Raw genomic sequence first — 19,289 nt, 5'->3', positions numbered from 1 at the left:
AACAGTGTGGTCCCCCCCCACACACACTATGAAGCCTTCCCATCCACTAACCTGGAGGAGGTGGGGGTCTATGACTCCAACACTCAGCCATAGCACAGGACGTTTTTGTTGTTTTTATGTCTCCGTGGGGGCGGTTTGGTTTCCTCACATCCGCAGATGATTCAGTCCAGGGTCCATTTATTTATTGCTGGAGCTTTGGTGGGGCCTGGAAATAGGGGGGGGTGGGGGGAGAAGACATCTCAACCCCTCTGTTGAAACGTCCTGATTGACACACAAGGCAGAAGAAGACAACGTAGTGACAGGTAGCACAGGTGAACATCCTGTCTGCTCGGGTGGACCTGTAAGGACCTGCCAGCAACGCCTCGGATGGAAAACAATGTTGCCGGGTTGTGCCTCTGATTGACTGTCTGCTCCACTGCCACCCAGCGTGACTCCTCTCTTCTACAATTCACCTTTAAAATTATTTGAGCTGGTCTAAACAGGCTTCCTGTACGAAACTAGAAATCTGTTGGTAAGGAGACAGACAGGAGCTGAGAGGGTTCAGTGAGCAGGGGGGGGATTACCGGCCACCCAGAACTTCCTTGGCATTGCGGCCTCTGGGGCCTCCCAGCGGAAGGTGACAGATCCACGCTCTGTTGCCCACGGTTACAGTAAGTGGCTGTGGCATTTCCAGGGGATCCCTAGGGAACCCGAGGAGGGGCAATAACATCTACAGGTTTATGGTATAAGGAGCTGAAGCGCTGTCGGGGAGCCGGGGCAAGGCTGGTGTGATGCAGGATGTGTGTGACACAGATTAAGTGGAAGGTTGTCCTCTTGTTGCCCCTCAACAAACCGTCAGGAGCCTTATATGGAAGACAGGGACAGGGAAGCTGTGCAGGCTTGGATGGACTTGGATGACTTTTTTAATGTTTTGACCATTCTCGGAACTTGACATTTTGGTGGGGGTTGGATTCATGTCTGCCGACCCCACAGCACTTATCTCTCTGTGACCACTGTCGGAATTGACTCATTTATTTCCCTTGACCAACGGGCATATTAGACACTCTAAATATTTGTGTTTCAGTTCCAGTTCAAGTGTTCCAGTTCAAGTGTTAGTCACAGCAACCGCAGGTCGGAGGATGTTATGAATCAACGTATAAAAAAAAAAAAAAATTGCTCATGCGGATTCAGACTTTTGTCAAAGTTGTGTCATCTCACAGTTATGATCAGAAGAGTATAAACATGCCCTGCTCTGCTGTTCAGAGCAGACTCATTACTCATCCATCCTGAAATGAGGCATTAACAAATCCCTTAATATTCTGTATATTGAATAAAGGAAATGAATGATGAAAACTGTCTGCGCTTATGGGAGTTTGTCTTTGCCTACGCTTGACTCTTTTCTGTAGGATGTCGAAAGAGATTCATTCTTTACCAAGACGAGTTGTTTTTAAGAAAGTCATCAAGTATTATTATTTTTAAAAAGCAGATTAGATGAAAGACAAATGGACAGATGCTCTCTCTCTCTCTCTCTCTCTCTCTCTCTCTCTCTCTCTCTCTCTCTCTCTCTCTCTCTCTCTCTCTCTCTTTGAAATAATATCCCTTAATGCTAAGTATACATTTTCCTTGGGTTTCCTGCCACAGCCTCACTATTGTACTTGTGTGATTCCAGGTGATGGCTGTGGACACACGCTGCTGGGCACGGAGTCCGGCACCTTGGCCTCTCAGAACTATCCAGGCACCTACCCCAATAACACTTTGTGTAAGTGGAGAATTCGAGTGCCAGAGGGCCGCACGCTACAACTCTTGTTTGGGGATTTTGACGTTGAGATCAGCCCGGGCTGCGGCAATGGCTCCCTCGTGATCACGGACAAAAATGGAACACCCTGGCTGGGTAAGTTTGAACTGTGTGTTCAGGTCTTTATGCAAACAGCAGGTGTATTAGGCAAAACATCACAAATCTCACATGTACCCTCAGTCTTTTTTACATTCCGTGTCAGATCTGTTACTCTCCTAGCCATGAGCATGCCATTCCATTGACACATTGACAGAGGAGGCAAGGCACATTTCGCAACAGACAAATGCACACTTTCAAACCAGGTGTATCAAGTTGTGTCTCGAGGGTATGCAGGATTCAGGAGAGATATTCTGTCTAACTACCTTTTGTCTTTATTATTGGATTCCAACGATCCTGAGCATGTTTTCTAAGTGACAGTCCTCATGGCTCTAACGTGCTACACAGTGTTACAGTGCTAGTGTCGTAGACAGATTTCCTGCTGTTAAAACATCATTACTAAGAACTGGAAATACATGTGCTTCTATTTGGAGAATTGTAGTGTGCTAACAGATGAGCAGCCTTTGGGTTTGTGTGCTTTTATAAATATGGCTTGTGGTTGTGCGTGTTGCAGGTCCAGTGTGTGGGAAGCTTGATGAGCTGCAGAAGAACGTGATGCTCGTAAGCAATGAGGTGATAATAACCTTCATGTCAGGGCCGCACCGCTCTGGACGGGGGTTTCTGCTGTCCTACACCACAGACCAGTATCCAGGTATGAGAGTCATTTGTGCACACTGACGCAAAGCCATGCTAGTCTGCTACGTTAAACTATTTGTGTAGTTAATGATGCGTTTGTGAATGCTGTTTATTACCAGCTATGTGTTGTTATTGTCTTTGTAGAGCACTAGTCTTACAAATGTGTAAATCTAGGTTTGAATTCAATGGTGCAGTTTTAACACAAGTGACTCAGTGAATAATTGTCCCTGTGTATGTGCACTTGTGCGTCGATGTGTACACATGTGTGGTTGTGAGTGCATGACTCACAGCTTATTGGCATTCATCCTCCATCACTATCTTTGCTCTGGCGTGTTTGCTCAGAAAACAGGAGTCAGACTCCTTCTCTCAGGCTGAATGGAATGAGGCCTCAGGCTTCAGTCTGTTTCGTGGAGTGGCTGGATTTCTTTTTCACCCCCCCCCCCCTTTTCACCAGCCTGTTAACCACTGCAAGCCCCATCCCATTCCGTGTTTGTCGCCATAAGGAATCTCAATGCAGAAAGGGTTGTTGATTTAGAGGCTGTAAAGTCCACAGATGGACCATAACTTCCCTTTTTCTTCCAGGGCAACGACAGATTGTAATATGTGGGGACATCACTTTATCTGCGGTCTAAACGACAAATGTAATCTTAAGATTCAAAAACAAAATAAAACAAAGGTTAATGTTTATCCTGTTAAGTTTTATTTTTAGTCTAGTTTGACTGTTAATCTATATTTAGAGCTAGTTTCCTCTCCTCTGGATGAAGTATCCTGCCCTGTTCTGTATGTATCATAGTTTCCTGTTTTTACTGAGCTGTTTATGAAATGCGGCCATGTCTAGAGCTAAGCCTGCGTTTAGACATACAAACCACTGTCTGTTATCTGTGATCACACGCGGCCATTTAGCTGTACTCGTGAACTGTGACAAAGGCCATAGTCACATCAACTGTGATGAGCACTCATCCCCTTATTTAGCACATAAATCGTGCTCGACTGTCTCACACAGAATCTGTTTGTGTATTTCTGAGTGAGTGGCAGGGGCAATATTATATAAGCCTGAGACACTGAGTCCAACTGTGTACTATTAGAGAAATGTTCAAATTCATTCTCATGAGAGTTTGTTTTTAACACCTGTCTGTCTCTTCTTTTACAGATCTCATTTCTTGTTTAAAACGAGGAACTCATTTTAACTCGCAGCATTTGAGGTTAGCGGTTAACCTCTACGTTCTCTGTAAAAGAAGTTTCAGTTTCAGTAGGACAGATTCTCACACGTTATTCTGTTGTTTCTCAGCGTTTACTGCCCTGCTGGGTGTAAGAGTGTCGCAGGCGATGTGTGGGGGAACTCTGAACTGGGTTACAGAGATGTGAGTACACTTCCTTTCTTTTGACCAAGCTGATGTATATTTTAAGATAAGCGTGCATCTAAAAACCACATTCACTTTCTCTCACAGACCTCAGTGCTGTGCAAGTCCGCTGTCCACGCCGGAGCTACATCTGATACTATGGGGGGTCGTGTCACTGTGACTCGTGAAAGAAGTCTCAAGCTCTATGAATCCACATTTGCCAATGGAATCCTCTCTAAAATGTGTGTTTGCTGTTTTGGCAGTGAAGTCACATATGCTTCCTGTTAGCTCCAAACTGGTTTACTGAATTTCTGAGTTGTTCTGACATTTTGCCTTTCCTCTTTTAAAGGGGATCATTATCTGAAAAGAAGCTGCTCTTCAGCCAAGGTATGATTCAAATGAGACATTTTCACCACAGGTTTATACTATTTTCCACGTTTTAGTATATTTACAACAAGCCATTTTCTGTTTTAGGTTAAAACAATCTTCCATAATCTTTAATTTCTTTCACTTGAGAACTAGAAGTCTGCTATTTGATCTATTTTACTATGGTGAACATGAGTCTGAAATAATCATCAGCAGTAAAGTTGAAATGACTTGTAATCCAATGACTACTGTCACCATATATAGAAACACTGAGTTGCACACTGAACCATTTTCATCCCTCAATACTTTCTTCTGGTCTCTGCACAGAATGCAAAAACATCCTACCGGTTTCTGGTCTTAATGCCTCCTCTGTCTGGAACAAAAACAGTCAAGAGCATAGAAGGTTCTGGTCCTCCAGAAACATGGATTCCAGCCATGAGTTCCTACTCTGGACAGCAGAAAATAATGACGCCAACCCATGGGTGGAGCTGGAGCTGAGTGATAGAAGCACCATCACAGGTATGTTATAAATGTAAATATAAAATAGGTATTTGTGCTTGAAAGAATGCTTATTTTATATATATTTTTTTATGAATGTCAAATGACAAATCTGGCAGAAATCAGTATTGTTTTGGGACCTGTCTTGCCCTTTAATTTCTACATCCTTTGTTCTTCATTATGTCAAACCATTTTCTTTTCCTAAATGTTGATCTAAAACATGCTGTGTTCTGTTCCCTCAGGAATTATAACAATTGGATCCAATGAGTACTACACAGAATCCTACAGTCTTCTTTACAGTAAGGACAGAAAGAACTGGAAGCCTTACAAAGGGGCTCTCAGCAAAGATAAAAAGGTATGAATTGTAGTGGCCTGATGTTCACTTGCTGATTCTTCCTGAGTTTCTTACAGTCCTGAGCTTGTGTGGCAGCTGACTTTGTCCCACAGGATTCACCGTGCTATTCTCTGTGAATAATTAACTCGGTTGTTATGGTTCCCAGGTGTTTCAGGCGTATACCGAGGGTCACCTCAGAGTTCTCAACAGCTTGTCTCCACCTGTCGTTGCTCGGTTCATTCGACTAGAGCCGCGGAGCTGGCAAGGCAGAGCCTCTGCTCAGGTCCAGGTCCGGGGTTGTCCTGTCACAAAGCTCACACCAAGGTCCGGCTCACCTGGAGGTAGGCCTCAGCCCCCAGTCTCACAATGTATCCAGAATAAACTTCATCTATTCAAGTGGCTTGTTCAGCTGTTTAGTTTTTCTGACCTTAAGTTTTTCTGTGCTGCTGCATGTCCGACAGAATCTCCGCCGATTAAAGTTAACATGGGAACGCCGCGCCCAAGCTCCTCTCCCACCCCCACAGATGGCCCAGTGTTAGTGGAGACAAGACCCAGTATGAACTTCTATCACCCTCTAATCAATCCATATGTGCACAATGATAATTAATAGCGATCTGTTTTGAGAAAGATGCTTGTCACACGAGTTAAAAACAACTTAAAATGTCCTTTCTTCTGTCTTTCAACTGTGTGTACATTGCGATAAAGTGTGTCCTTCCTCATACTTGAACAACTGTTTACTCTCTATGACTCTTGTGCTCCAGCAGGCACAAGTCAGGCGGTAATAGTGGCGGTGGAAGTGGTCCTGGGGTTGATAATGTGCGGCAGTTGTTTGTTGGCTGTAGTCTGGTGGAAGAGAAGGTACCGTATTTCTATTTTTACTTCAATAAAATTATTTATTTGTACATTTGACACAGACTGTGATTAAAGTGGATTTTATAAAACATATACTGTCCCTCTAAATAGATCAATCAGATGCTATCCATGCCGAAGCTCAGTAAATGTTCAGTCTATGAAATGTGACGTTTGACCAAGAGTCCAAAACCCAAAGATATTTTGTTAACAAAATAGAATCCATTTTTCTGGCAATCAATTCGAGATCAATCGTTACTGCTGAACAATGATGCACCAGTAGATGTAGCCCACAGAAAAGCTATCTAGTGTATACATTACTGAAATGTTTTGTGTTCTTTCTCCATACAGAAAAAAAGAATCGCAAATTAAGTACTGTTTACCTAAAAGTAAGTCAAGTGCTGTTACGATTTTCTAGTATTTGTTTATTCTCTTGCTAAAAAAGCCTCTGACTTTGTTTGTGTGTCAAGTAGGTTGTCAGAGTTTCCAGGCAAAGAGTCTTCCCTGCCCACAATCTGAGCTTATCTCCTACCCTCTGGAGCGAAATGTCCATGACGCTCTACCTAGCCCTCCTCTCAACGGTGAGAATTCATAGACATGTTCTATAAATATGTACTTTTTTAGGACAACAGGGAGCAAGTCAGTCTTTCAGGAAATACTATCAGCTGCTGCCTTTTTCCTTCCTTCCCTTACCCCATTCAAACAGTGTGGTTTCAGTGGTCAGTCTGAGGAGCTCATGCCTGACAGGCAAACAGCTCTCTCCACGAGACGGCCATTCTTTCCCCCGGCTCAGCCCATCACCCAGTCACAGTATAAACATTCCTTTCTTTGGTCCACAGAGCCTCTCTGAAAGAGACCCTTTAATTGGAGCTCGATAAAGAGTGCTCAGCCTGCTCCCCACCTCCTCCTCCACCAGTTACCCTCTCTGCCTCCCCCCCTTCCCTTCTCCCAGTGAGGGGGCCCTTCACTGAAAGGTCCAGTGATAAACAGGACAGAGGGTCAATGCTAAGACAAAATACAGCTCTCACTAAAGCCGTTCTAATTAAAATAGTTCTGGCTCTGAGGCTCCGTGCGGGCCCTTGAGTAAGGTCTAGGCCTCCCACACCTCAGCCTCTTCTGCTGGGGTGAAGAGTAGGGTCTGGTCTGACTGCTACTGTCACCCCCCCCCCTCCTGACCCTGTCCCTGTGATTAGAGGACATGTTGGTGGCCAGGCTGATCTTGCCAGGGCTCAACATTGGCCTGGTATGAGACTGCTATTGAGTAGAAAAGAGGCACTTGCCAGAAACCGTAAGACACAAATAAGCAAAAGGAAGTGGTCCCCTTAGTGAAAGGACCACGCTATGGGGTGATGGTAATGGTTTGAAACCAATTTAACCACATTTTTATCACAGTGACAGAGTATTAGTGGTGATGATTTAGAATAGTTTAGTTGCTTAGCTAATTTTAAATATTGCGGGCGCACCTCACAGCTCTCTTCAGCAGAGAAGACTCAAACAGGCAGTGAAATACAGCAAGAATTTTAGCAAGTTAATCTTGATCTTTTAATTATATCACAGTATTTTTAAATATATATATTAAACAGTTACATTAGGGTGACAATGGTTTATAATCAAGCTTCAGCCACAAAAGTAAAAAAGTGATCAATACACTGAGACATAAATGAAAATGATGGCTGGTAATACTTTGGTGATTGAGTCAAATATTGAGAAACTCACAGTAAAAGTATAAAGTATGGTTATCTGATTTCTTGTCGACAGATAGATGACGGTATTGATATTGTTCTCCCCTCTGTCTGCCACATGCATGGCTGTTCCTCCAGCAGCAGGTTAGATTCGCTTAGGAAACAAACTCTGCCTCCAAAGCTTGTCAACACTTTCATCAATATTAAACCTAAAGAGTAAAAAGGACAATTCACTGAGACCAGCAACTTTGTGCTTGAGCTTGAAAAGTGCTGTAAAAATAAATAGTATCTTTATTAAAACTTCCTTGAGTCTTCTGGTGGCCTAGCAACAGTACAAATACTATAAATAGTATTTAATGATATGTGTACGTCTAATATTGGACTGGTTTTTTAATCTAATGTGAGCAGTACACTGGTGTTTGTTGTATCTCCCATGAATAGAAACTCAGTCTGACTCATTTGTATTCATCCATTCATTCTCTCCAGACTACGCAGAGCCCACTGCTGCAGCTATTGGACAGAAGGTTGGGTCGACGTTTAGACCCTCCAGAGACGAGGGCTACACCACCCCCTTCATCTTGAACCATTATGACACTCCTGGCAACCTGCCAGAGTACGCCGAGCCACTTCCCCCTGAACCCGAGTACGCCACTCCATTCGGCGATCAGCCCGCCGAGTCCAACCTGCCGACTCTGACAGGGAGGCTTCATGTGCACGGACCTCCTGTGACAGCGCCACCGCCCGCATCTGGTGCCAGGACCACATCCAGCCACACTCAGTATGACTGCCCCTCTCACAGAATGCTATCCAATGGCTACTGCACTCCTTCCCTACACATCAGCGGCCCACGACCCGTCAGTGTGGTCTACGCCGAGCCCAGCTCATGTGACTCATTATTACAGAACCCCACATACGAGGAGCCTTTGTGAGCACAACTCAGCTCAGATACAGATAACATAAAGACTCTCTTGAGCTGAACATGCAGGGGGACCAGAGGAGCACTTGCAGTGATCTCAAGTGGACCTTGAGTTGTACATTGTGTCCAGAGGGTTCTAACGCTGACAGAGCTGAACTTCCAGTGAGGAGTCACTTTGGACCTCTTTGCATATGTGATGGAACAGAATAATCTGACAACCATGTGGACAGTTATTTCCAGGAAATATGTATTTGTACTGTGGAAATATCCCATGATGCACAAAGAAAGTCCAGGTTCAGTTGCATCTCAGAGATGCTGTTTATTGTTGTCATGTGCTGCACTTTCAGAAAATACATACAGCAATGTATGGGTCAGTCTGTTTAACAGGTTAATGCAAAGAACTGAATGTTACTTGAACTCACCAAACATTGTATTCACAAAGTTTCATTTCAACGTGTTTTGTAAAGAGGAAACATTTAAGAAGCACTGTAAACGGTTCACTGTAACAAAGTGGTTCAGATGTTGCTGTGATTTTAAATAACCACTAGGTGGCTCTCTTTGAATATGTAACAATAGTGGATTGTTGTCTTTAATCGGCTGGTTGTTGTTCCTGTACCATCATCCATTTATAACGTACAAAGTAAAGTAACAAACAAATACTGGTTTCAAATATGCAATAATACAGAAAGGCACAACAGGCAAGGTTAGGTCGTTATTAAGAGAGAGGACTTCAGATGTGATTTAAACTACTGCAGTGTCCTTGAGCAAGACTCGGACATACTCCAGAGCTGAAACTAGACTAATACTAGAGGAGCTAGTGTGTGGCCTCTTCGTTCATTTTCAACATCTTTCTCAGTGAGAAGCACAAATAAAGTTAATTAGCTATTTTCATATGAGAAATAAAGGTCATAAACAGTGAAATAACATAATTTAATTCAACTGATATGACAAAAATATAAGATATATATATTTAAGATTAAAAATATTACTTGTCTGATTACAATGAGACCAGGTGGCAGAGACAGCCCTGCGTTATATCTGAAACTGTTACTAAAGTGAAATTTTGTGATTGTTTTCTGTGGCTCTAATAAGAAGAATACAGCTTCTTCCACTGCTGGAGAAGGCACAATAAAACGACTGAAAACAGTTCAGACATCGGCCTGGTGTGTGGGTGTGGTACTGCAGCATCTACTTTAAGCCAATAGCATGAAGCTACACACACCTGAATATCTCCCTTATAGAGAATCTAACAATGATCAATTAAATGCTGAAGAACTATTAAGACTATTTTGCTTTTATAATAGGAACAAGTGCATATTAGTTGTACAGAATCTTCTTGAAATCCTTTTAGGGCTGACAATTTAAAGTCTATTTAGAGAATACTTATTTTAATCCACATAGCTCGAAAAGAAGTAGTTCAATACCAAGAAAATATATATTCCACACAAATATTTGTTAACACTTTACAAACTTTGGTGTTGTTGATGCCCCAATCACATTTATTTTAGGGATGTTCTGATATTGATACCAGACATGGTAAATGTCCAAAATTCTCGTTTTAGGCTGATACGCAAAGTGGTATCATCTCTCATCGATTCACTCTCCCCCTTCACCCCGGACCCTCTCATTTGTGCTCAACTCTTCCCTCTGCTCCAACCCCCTCCTCCTCGTCTCTCCCCTCAGAGGAGTAGTGCTCCAGGGTCTGGTGTCGGTTCCTGGACGGAGCATCTTTAAATCGCAGGCCACAGTCTTCACACACGTACAGAAGCCGCTCTCTGTTACTGCCTGGGTTTCTTGCTTCAGCAGCGGTCGACTCAGCAGATTCTCTGGAAGTCGCAGTTGGATGTGATTCACTATCCGTCCTGTTAGGTGCAATTCGGCCAACACTGGCTGGGGGTGAAGTCCTGGGAAAACCCCGGCCTGCTGCCCCACGGTGCGCTCCCCCAGCCCCGGCTTCACCTGCGTTTTCGAACGCCAGGCCGTGAACTGTGCGGTAGTGGAAGCGAATCCCAGAGCGGTTGGAGAAGCTTTTCCCACAGAGGCTGCAGCTAAAGGGCCTCTCTCCTGTGTGGATGCGGGTGTGAATCTTCAAAGCCCCCGACTGCGTGAAACATTTGCCACACTGGCTGCAGCGGTAGGGCTTCTCTCCCGTGTGGGTCCTCTGGTGGGCCCGGACCCCTGCCAGATGGGGGAACCCCCTGCCGCAGAACCCGCAGGAATACGGCCTCTCCCCTGTGTGAATCCGCCTGTGGATCTTCAGAGCCCCTGATTGGCTAAAACTCTTCCCGCAGTCGGAGCAGGTGTAGGGCCGGGCTCCGGTGTGCACGTTGAGGTGGATGCGCAGGTTGCTGTGGGAGTTGAAGGCCCTGCCGCATTCCGTGCAGATGAAGCCCGACGGCTTGTGGGCGTGCTCGGAGCGCTGGTGCTGCAGCAGCTGGGACGGCCGTGTGAAGGAGGCCGAGCAGTGCATGCAGGGGTGCAGCGTCAGCAGAGAGGCCGCCGTCCTGCCTCTCTCCTCCCGCTGCGGCGTTGGCCTCTGCTGCTGGTGGAAGACCTGAGGGCAGGTGGGAAAGGAGCGCTGGCAGGAGAAGCAGGGAAAGGGACCAGGCAGCTGCTGGGAGCTAGAGTGGGCAAGATGAGGGCAGGAAAAACAAGAGGTTAAAGGGCAGTGGTGGTGATGAAAATGATGATGGGCGTGGGTTTGGGAAAGCGGCGAGTCCGAGCCGTCCCGGTTGCTTGGCAACTGACTGCAGGGCTGGAGGCTGCGGTGGCAGCACAGGCAGGGGAACCTGGAGAGACTGGACAAGGAACTGGAGGACGCTCTGGGTGGATGAGCCTCTGAGTTCTGCTCCGGGCTCTGGGTCCCTCTGTCTGGGTCCTCCCCCTGCAGTCGACCGGACGTCCTGGTCCCTAACTCAGATGCGCTGCTGCTGCTTTGTGCGGTGGTGTCCGGGAGGCACATGCTGAGGTCTTTGGGGTGGCACACGGCGTCCGTCCTCCCCATCGAGGACAGAGAGTGTCCGGGTTTCAAGGTCTCAAAGGAAGGCGGGGACGTGGAGTAAGGGCAGCCAGGGCAGGTGCAGGCGTGATGCACATCTAAACATGACGAAAACAAGACTCTCAGTGAAAATCATCTTTGACAGAAAACGCCCTACACAAACCATGGCGTGACGCCTGACCTTCACTTCTGTCTCTGGCCTCTCCTTTCCTCGGAGGTGACCGAGGCTGGGTGTGTCGGCCGGCCTCAGGTGGAGGATGTTGTAGAGGCTCCAGCGAAGCGGCTTTGAACCCCAGGGACGCTCCAGCACCTCCACTCATTCCCCAGGCTGCGTTTAGCACATCTGGCTGATCCTTGGAGGTGTTTCCAGATGTGATGAGCTCACCAATGAACTGATGCATCTCCATCCAGGAGCACGGAGCATGCTGAAGCACAGACACATGAGTTCAGCGACACAGAGACACGGTGTGTGCAGATCACTGTGGGCCAACATTCGATTTGAAGTTAAATGAATTAAATTGTTAGCTTCTATCACAACAGACCAATGCTACACTTAGCTGACTCAAACAGCAGCGTCGCACACTTACAGTGTCGTGGCTCTTGTCTTTGTCCATGAATCCAAACCCCCGCTGCTGCTGGCGACAGATGAACTTCACATCAACACGCTCAGTTATTCAGAAACGTGTTAAAAACCATGGAAGCGACACAAACACACATTTTTCACAACATGGTTTCCTCTCTGCTGTAGCTTTTGTTTTCTCCCTTACCTTAGCGTTTGTCGTGTCTGTGATTGGCTTACTCTGATAGTCTTCCGGTATCATGACCAATCATCGCTCTTCACGGCTAGGACTAAGCCTATCAGATGCGGGGTAGGGGCGGGTCTTCTTCTTACGAGAGTGGGAAGGTAAAAATAACGCTTCCCGTTACATACGTCACCAAACGAACACGATACAATAGTATTCCGGGGTTTATTATCGATCTTGTTATGGGATATGTAGTTTCCTCATTTTCCTCCTTAAAAAGATATAAAATGTAGTCGAATAGTATGTTTAAAAATAAACGTATTAAATCTAAATGTTCATAATTATTTACAGAAAAAAAGTTGGAAAAAGAAACTATGCACTGTATTTCAATTGTTTTGGATTTTGCTGCAACATTGTTTTTCCCCATAAACACCAAAAGTGTTTTATGGACTCAAAAACGTCACCCACCCCTCCATCGGCATAATGGTGAGTAGATAATGAGTGAATTTTCATTTTGGGTGAACTATACCCGTAACCCCTCTAACAGCACTTTGTGAGGACCAGCCAAAATGTCCTCACAATGATGGTATGGAACTAAAATTGTCCCCAGTAACAATAGACAGACATGCACACACACACACACAGCCGTCTTGTAGATTTACAAACGAAAAGAATAATGTCAACACACACATCAGCTGATAGTGCATGAAAGATATGTTTATTAGCATTTAGAAAAACAAACATACCTGCAAACTTTTCAATATCAAGTATTATTGTAATATTATTGAGAAGTGCTGTTATTTACTTATTTATTCATCAATACAATACATAAAAATAGAACTAAAGGTAAAATGTATATAGACAAAAATGCGTCCATTTCAAGTTTTCAGCTGAATACCAAGAAACCCAGTGTTTTCATTTAACTTAAGAGATCCATAAACCCATGTATACTGGAAAGACATAAGATTATTACAGTACCATTTTGCTCTGGTGGCCCAAGTCACAAGTCCTACTCAGAAATAAAATTCAGAAAAATTGAGATCGGAATTTTTTTTTAGGATTTAAGACCAAAAAATGTGTTTTCTTAAAGCAGAAGTCATACAGTTATCAAATAGAGGGGCAGATAGAGATATAAATCGGCTCATACACATGGAAGACGAAATTCTGCCCTGTCATTTATCCACATTTATGTAATGACGGGGACAGAAAAATAGCAGGCGAGTCCTATGAAGGCTAGATAATGTGACCTGCCTTCAACACATTTGACTTCTCCTTATCCAAACATGCAGGGTGTGAAACATCAACCCTTAAATCTTACTTCTTTCTCTGGCATCCTGTTAATCAGCTAGCAGGACTTCGCTGACCCTAAATCACAATCCGAGCCATCAGACTGAGGCTCTTTCTTAATATCGATGATTAGATCAGAGGAAGTATTAAGAGGGGAGAGATCCATCTGGTCCATGTAGCACTGCTTCACTTCAGTATCTGCCTCTCCTGGGTTTGTTGCAGCAGTTGCTTCAGGGTCACTGCTTTTACGAACTTGTTTTTCGATACCATTAGTCTCTCCTGAGATTTCCAATTCTTGATGCTCATTTTTAACAGTGTGAAGAGGAATGACGCTCAGAGCAGTCTTGGATGTGTTACACTTCTTAGACAAATCCAAAGGTCCTTCACATTCTGGATCCTGTCTAATACCAGTTGCCAAATCCAGAGGGGTGTTCTGCTGCCTTCCCAGAGCAGTATCCGCTCCCAGGTGTAGAGAAATCGCACGTGAGAGGGGACCGCCGTTGCTTTCAGTTGGACACACGGGAAGAAACAAAACAAGGTTCACACCGGGGGGCGGCTGTTTGTCAAGGGTTAGACTCCATAATCCGTCTGGTTGACCAGAGCCAGTGGACACATCCTCTGCCACAAGTCCAGCAGGTTTGTTGGAAACAGCAGCAAACGTGGCGACTACATTTGCTGGACTTGATGAGTCTGGTTTGACGTCGAGCTTCTTTTTCTCAGATGAAGAGGCCTTTGAAGCCTGATGCTTTTTGGGCGCACTCTGAAATGGGAAAGACAACAGACACCAGTGACCAAAAATTATTTATAATACATAAGTGTGACATGCCAATTTAACCAACATAAGGATATTAAAAGTTATACCTTAGGCTAATTTACGGTGCCTCTACATATGATAAGGGATAAGTCCTTTTTAAACAATGTAAACATCACTGTCCACAGACTTCCATGCCTTTGTTGTTGGATGTTGTTAAGCAATACATCCATTAGAGGGCAGCGCAGATTCGAAAATTGATGACATCTACAAACATGGCAACAGCAGAGGAGGTTGTAATAGTGCAACTTAGATTTGCCTGTTTACTCAGATGAAATCAGATCATACAGATGCCTGTAGTTTCTTAACAACTGACATTCCAACTTCAAAAAGTTCTGCTTTGTTAAAACTTCTTGTCTTATGGTTCCCTCTTTTTCACTTTTTTCACTACTGGCCACGCTCTTTTTTTTTAACTGGCAAGAGTGACTGGGCAAAGTGTTTGTTACTGGTAAAGGAATAAACACCAACAGCCAACATTTTCTGCAAACCTACATTCTATTTAAAAAACACTTATCAGAAAAATCCTCCACAAAGTGGCCTACCACTAGCATTGAGTGCATTTTACAGTACACCTGCACTAGTATCCTGGTATTATCTGGTTAATCCAAATGATGTGTCACAAAAGTAAACATCTCAAGTTGTGTTTTTAAAAACAGGAACGGCTATCTTGAGAATCCAGGAAGTGTTTTCTAGGTTAGAGATTGACAAACCATGAGCTTATCGATTAGTGGGTCAACAGAATCTGTGTCCGTATTTAAGTAAAAAAAATTCCAACTTCTCCAGTGTGACCCCACCTTCACAGCTATTAAATACACATTTTAGGCCATTTCAATTTAACTACTTTTTTGTTTTGCAGTTTGAATGTCTTGAGGTTGAATCGTTTGAAGTAGATTTAATCAAGCTCAAATTAAATCAACAGCTGCATGGGAGGTCAGAAATGTAACTTTGCCAAAGAGAAAAAAAATGCTTCAGAAAATAGGTGGCTGCAATTAAAAACAGTGTTATTGTCTATTAAAACTCTGTCCCAACACTTACCCCGGGCTTGGGCGTTTTCCCACAGGTCTTGAGGTGGCTGTCATAGTTCTGCTGGTGGGGAAAGCCAAGTCCGCAGCTCTGACAAAGGCAGGGGGACTGACCAGCATGCCCGCCCATGTGGGACATCAACAGCAAGGCTGACCGGAACCCCTTTCCACATTCAGCACATTTCAGTACCCGCTGGTGAGCTCCGGCGTGTTTCTTAAGCTCTTCTGTACTATCAAACATCTGTCCGCACTCCAAGCACCTGATCTCATCCCCTTTGGGCTCCTGGTTGCCCCAGCAGCCTGTGTCCTTTTTGTGCTGCTTGAAGTCCTGCTGACTAACAAACTCTCTCAGACATGCCACACAGTGAATACGTTCAGGTTCACACTTGTGTCTGCGGTACAGCGCTGCCAGGCGGAAGTGGCAGCGGCAGCGTACGCAGGTGTAAGGCAGCAAACCAAGATGGGAGAAGCTGTGTTTCAGGAGAGCATTCTTCCTAGTGAAGGTCCTTGAGCAGTCTGTGCATTTCAAAGCGCGGTGGCACAGCTTCTTCCGGTGGCGCACAAGGGATTTCGGAGAGGTGAAATGGCAGCCACACACTTCACAAACAACAGGGAGCATACATTTGTTTAACCGCACATGAGTCTCGCACAACTTCATAGATGTAAAAACCTTTTTACACATGTCACACTCGTAGAACTCTTTCTCAAAGTGAGTTTTCGACAGGTGGACCTCCAGATCCTCCTGTGATAGAAAATTCAGACGACAAACCCTGCAGAAGAGTAGCCCCACTTTGGTCTGAGCGTGGGCGCGCAGGTGGACTCGGTAGTTGTAAATCTGGCAGAAGCGCTTCCCACATTCAGCACAACAATATGGCCGTGCTCCAGTGTGCAGGTTCATATGGTCCTGCAGCTCTAATTTGGAGGGAAGCCGGAGATTGCAGACGCTGCAGCTGAAGCTGTCTGAAGGACTCGACCCTGGAGAAAGAAGGACAATTTGATATGGAATATATCATCATTAAATATGTACACTAAAGAGAGAGGTGTAAAATGGAATATTAGAAATAATCAGAGGACTGAAATATTCTGGTTGAGTTGGTATCACCTTACATCAGATTTAAAAAGGAATAAACGGCAATAATCTATAATTCATCACTGTTAACAAATCCTGTTAATCACTGAAACAGATGTGATCCCTCAATGTATTTTTCCCAGTTAGCCCGGAGGACATTTGATTCCATTAAAGCAGAACTGTATACTTTTATATACTAAAATAAGAATGAAAAACTGGTTACCTCAAGAGGAGGAAATTAAGCTTTTGTTGAGTAGGAAAAATGTTTCAAGAGTTATTCCTCTAAAAACCTTTATCCAGATCAAGCCAGAAGACTTCAACTCCACATAAATGTTTTGTTATTGTTTGTTATTTTTGTCAGTGCGCTACCTGAAATAATAACTGAGTACAAGTCAAGCATTAAGACTGTGCAATCAGTCAGCACTAGTATATCTTCACATATTGCATTTTAAATTCAAGCAGTTCAATTGTGCCTTTGTAGAGTTTTAGTCATACCATTGTTTAGCCTGTCTTCTTCCTCATTGTCCTCTTCTACGTCAACCTCTTCTTCCTCATAGACATCTGAGACTTCACTGTCGTCTGACTCATCCTCCACACCCTGCTGCTCCTCTGTGGAACCGTCCTGTGCAGCGTCTCCATTGTGAACACTTTCCTGTTCGTCTTCTTTCTCGTTAATGATCAGCGGTGAGTCGTCTGTCTGTCCAGCGGTGGGAACCTCCACTGTGGTGTCTGAAAGCTCCAAGTGTGCAGACTGGTCATCATCTTGCACACTCTGTGCAGGAGATAGTTTTCTTGCATGTGTGGTCCGTTTAGCTGGACCCACTTCCTCGCCATCCAGTGACAGCCGTCTTCTTTTGTGTGTGTTGGACAGAGAGGGGACAGGGTGACTCGACGCCTCTAGGACTGAGGTGTCCGGCGGCTGCAGGAGACCCGGAAATCCCAGCTCCGTCAGCTGGATATCGATGGTATATTCAATGGACATGACTGCTGGCTCTGTCAGGGTGACAAAGTGAGGGACAGGCGTTCAATTAAATAGCAGGTGAGGCTCGAGGTTATGGGTTAAAGTTTAAAGGTTCAGCGTGTAGAATTTAGTGACATCTAGTAGTGAAGTTTCATGTTCCGGATGAATACTCCTTACCCACCCCTTCCAAACATGAGAGAGAACCTGTGTTAGCCTTCAGCTGTCCTAAAAACTCTTGTTCCGTTTGTCCAGTCTGGACTACTATAACTATTGTAAAACATGGCGGCCTCCCTAGATTGGACCTGCTTCTGATGTAAATATGAAGTATATTAATATAGAGGGACCATTCTGTACAAGTTAGATGATCCCACACAGGTAAAAACATCACTAGGATTGTTTCTATATTCTGCCAATAGATTCCTTTAACCTAAATCTTACACACTGAACCTGTAGGACATAACATTTTAATTAAATTTATTATGAAACTGGACAAATAGTATTTTCTCCCAACCTGACGAGCGCCTGCATGGGTTACACGTCCTCCAGCTCTTCGTTTCCGTCCTTCTTCGATTTGCGACAGAAGTTGGCAAACCGCTTCCCCATGGAAACTCTTCTCCGACACACCCGAGCTCACCTGGCGGGAGGAGTGCCTCAGCACAACGGGGACATTCGCTTTCTCCTCGACGGTCGCTGCTCCGCTTGGGTTCAAAACGACTTTTATACGTAGATTCAAACCCCGAACTGAGAGATTTGATCAGACGCCGTGTTGACAGAGCGATGAAGAGAGCAGGACAGGAAGGTACACACACTGACCTGTCCCGATGACAGACGGGAACCGAATGAGGAAGAGAGAAAACAAATGAAGCACCGCAAGAAGAGGGGATCGGAGAGATCGTGCACACCCAGTGTCTTGGAGGGGTACTGCATGTCAGAACAGCAACACAGCTTTTCTACCTAGAAGATGAGTAATGTGCAGCGCTGTCTCTAAGTTTAACAATAAGTGAGAACATACATTTACTAAAAACGTAGTTATTCCCAGTCTTCATAACTTGATTAAAGGGATAGTTCACCCAAAAGGGAAAATTCACTCATTATCTACTCCCCACAATGCAGATGAAGGTGTGGGTGAAGTGTTTGAGTCAACAAAACAATTTTGGAGTTTCAGGGGTGAACAGCGTTGCAGCTCAATCTGATACAATTGAAGTGAATGGTGACCGGTTCTTCAAACAGAAAAAAAAACATTAAACCCCTCTATACTGCTCCTGTGGTGTCTGTTAGCCCTGACATTCAAATTCGACCCGAAACGACATGATTTACACCATGTTTTTAGCCTAAACACCATGTCTCCAATCCATGCAAAAGACGTGGGTACAGAAGAGGTCAACAGGGGACATTAAGGCTAAATACATGATGTATGACGCCGTTTCGAGTTAAGCAGTATTGAGGCATTTAATGTTTTTTTCTATTTGAAGAATGGGTCTCCAGTACCGTTGATTGTATCGGACCTCGCTGCAACTCTGTTTACCCCTGAAACTCCAAAAGTGTTGTGTCACATAACACTTTTTTTTTTCTTAAGTATTTGAGTCCACATAACTTATGTGGACTCAAATACCTCACCCACCAATCCATTGGCAGAGTGGTGAGTAGATATTTTCATTTTTGGGTGAACAATCCCTATAATAGGAAATTTGTTGGAAATTCAAACACGCTCAAGACAGTTAATGTTACCACATTTGCAACCAGTGCCACACTGCACCTTTGAATGTATACAGTATTAGTATTGTATTGCATTTGACTATTCTTTTTAGTAAGCTTTTACTACCTTGCTAATGAATGATGAATAATAGGACGTGCAATTCAAAGAGTAAAGATAGTGTAAGTAAAACTCACATTTGTCTCAATTGAGA

The 19,289-nt window shown here is 44.3% G+C and overlaps 3 protein-coding genes across 4 annotated transcripts in view; 1 reads left to right on the top strand and 2 right to left on the bottom strand.

The window, feature by feature from the left end:
* The window catches only part of si:dkey-34d22.1 (discoidin, CUB and LCCL domain-containing protein 1), a 10,333-nt gene extending 693 nt beyond the window's left edge, over positions 1-9,640 (top strand). Inside the window, exons 2-15 of one of the 2 annotated variants that reach the window (XM_061081341.1) lie at positions 1,649-1,870; positions 2,385-2,522; positions 3,657-3,708; positions 3,795-3,867; positions 3,955-4,088; positions 4,196-4,233; positions 4,540-4,731; positions 4,953-5,065; positions 5,211-5,385; positions 5,506-5,598; positions 5,806-5,902; positions 6,245-6,282; positions 6,367-6,474; positions 8,062-9,640. In XM_061081341.1, coding sequence (XP_060937324.1) covers positions 1,649-1,870; positions 2,385-2,522; positions 3,657-3,708; positions 3,795-3,867; positions 3,955-4,088; positions 4,196-4,233; positions 4,540-4,731; positions 4,953-5,065; positions 5,211-5,385; positions 5,506-5,598; positions 5,806-5,902; positions 6,245-6,282; positions 6,367-6,474; positions 8,062-8,504 — 1,916 coding nt within the window. In that variant the 3' untranslated portion in view covers positions 8,505-9,640. Of the gene's footprint in view, positions 1-1,648; positions 1,871-2,384; positions 2,523-3,656; positions 3,709-3,794; positions 3,868-3,954; positions 4,089-4,195; positions 4,234-4,539; positions 4,732-4,952; positions 5,066-5,210; positions 5,386-5,505; positions 5,599-5,805; positions 5,903-6,244; positions 6,283-6,363; positions 6,475-8,061 lie in introns of both variants that reach the window. The other variant, XM_061081340.1, reaches the window with a different exon arrangement.
* On the bottom strand, positions 8,786-12,243 carry si:ch211-79k12.2 (uncharacterized protein LOC568844 homolog). Its single transcript, XM_061081342.1, has 3 exons — positions 12,077-12,243; positions 11,671-11,914; positions 8,786-11,587 (listed from the first exon to the last, which is right to left on the bottom strand). Exons 1-3 carry the CDS (start codon positions 12,101-12,103, stop codon positions 10,116-10,118), a joined length of 1,743 nt encoding a protein of 580 aa, XP_060937325.1. The 5' UTR covers positions 12,104-12,243; the 3' UTR covers positions 8,786-10,115.
* Positions 12,244-12,931: 688 nt separating this feature from the next.
* On the bottom strand, positions 12,932-18,202 carry wu:fe05a04 (zinc finger protein 668). The gene is made up of 4 exons (XM_061081339.1): positions 17,894-18,202; positions 16,917-17,414; positions 15,366-16,327; positions 12,932-14,279 (listed from the first exon to the last, which is right to left on the bottom strand). The coding sequence occupies exons 2-4, from the start codon at positions 17,401-17,403 to the stop codon at positions 13,578-13,580; spliced, it is 2,151 nt and encodes a 716-aa protein (XP_060937322.1). The 5' UTR covers positions 17,404-17,414; positions 17,894-18,202; the 3' UTR covers positions 12,932-13,577.
* Positions 18,203-19,289: the final 1,087 nt, after the last annotated feature.

The sequence above is a fragment of the Limanda limanda genome, chromosome 11 (genome assembly GCF_963576545.1).
Source record: "Limanda limanda chromosome 11, fLimLim1.1, whole genome shotgun sequence".
NCBI classification, from domain to species: Eukaryota; Metazoa; Chordata; class Actinopteri; order Pleuronectiformes; family Pleuronectidae; genus Limanda; species Limanda limanda.
This window is presented reverse-complemented; position numbering and strand designations above follow the sequence as displayed.

Excerpts from the sequence above, each read along its gene's own strand:
- wu:fe05a04 (XM_061081339.1), bottom strand. The coding sequence starts at position 17,403 with ATGTCCATTGAATATACCATCGATATCCAGCTGACGGAGCTGGGATTT. Across the intron at positions 16,328-16,916 it reads AGAAGACAGGCTAAACAATG|GGTCGAGTCCTTCAGACAGC; the intron begins GTATGACTAAAA and ends TTCTTTCTCCAG. Across the intron at positions 14,280-15,365 it reads GGAAAACGCCCAAGCCCGGG|AGTGCGCCCAAAAAGCATCA; the intron begins GTAAGTGTTGGG and ends TTCCCATTTCAG.
- si:ch211-79k12.2 (XM_061081342.1), bottom strand. The coding sequence starts at position 12,103 with ATGGACAAAGACAAGAGCCACGACACT. Across the intron at positions 11,915-12,076 it reads AAGACAAGAGCCACGACACT|CATGCTCCGTGCTCCTGGAT; the intron begins GTAAGTGTGCGA and ends TCTGTGCTTCAG. Across the intron at positions 11,588-11,670 it reads GGCCAGAGACAGAAGTGAAG|ATGTGCATCACGCCTGCACC; the intron begins GTCAGGCGTCAC and ends CGTCATGTTTAG.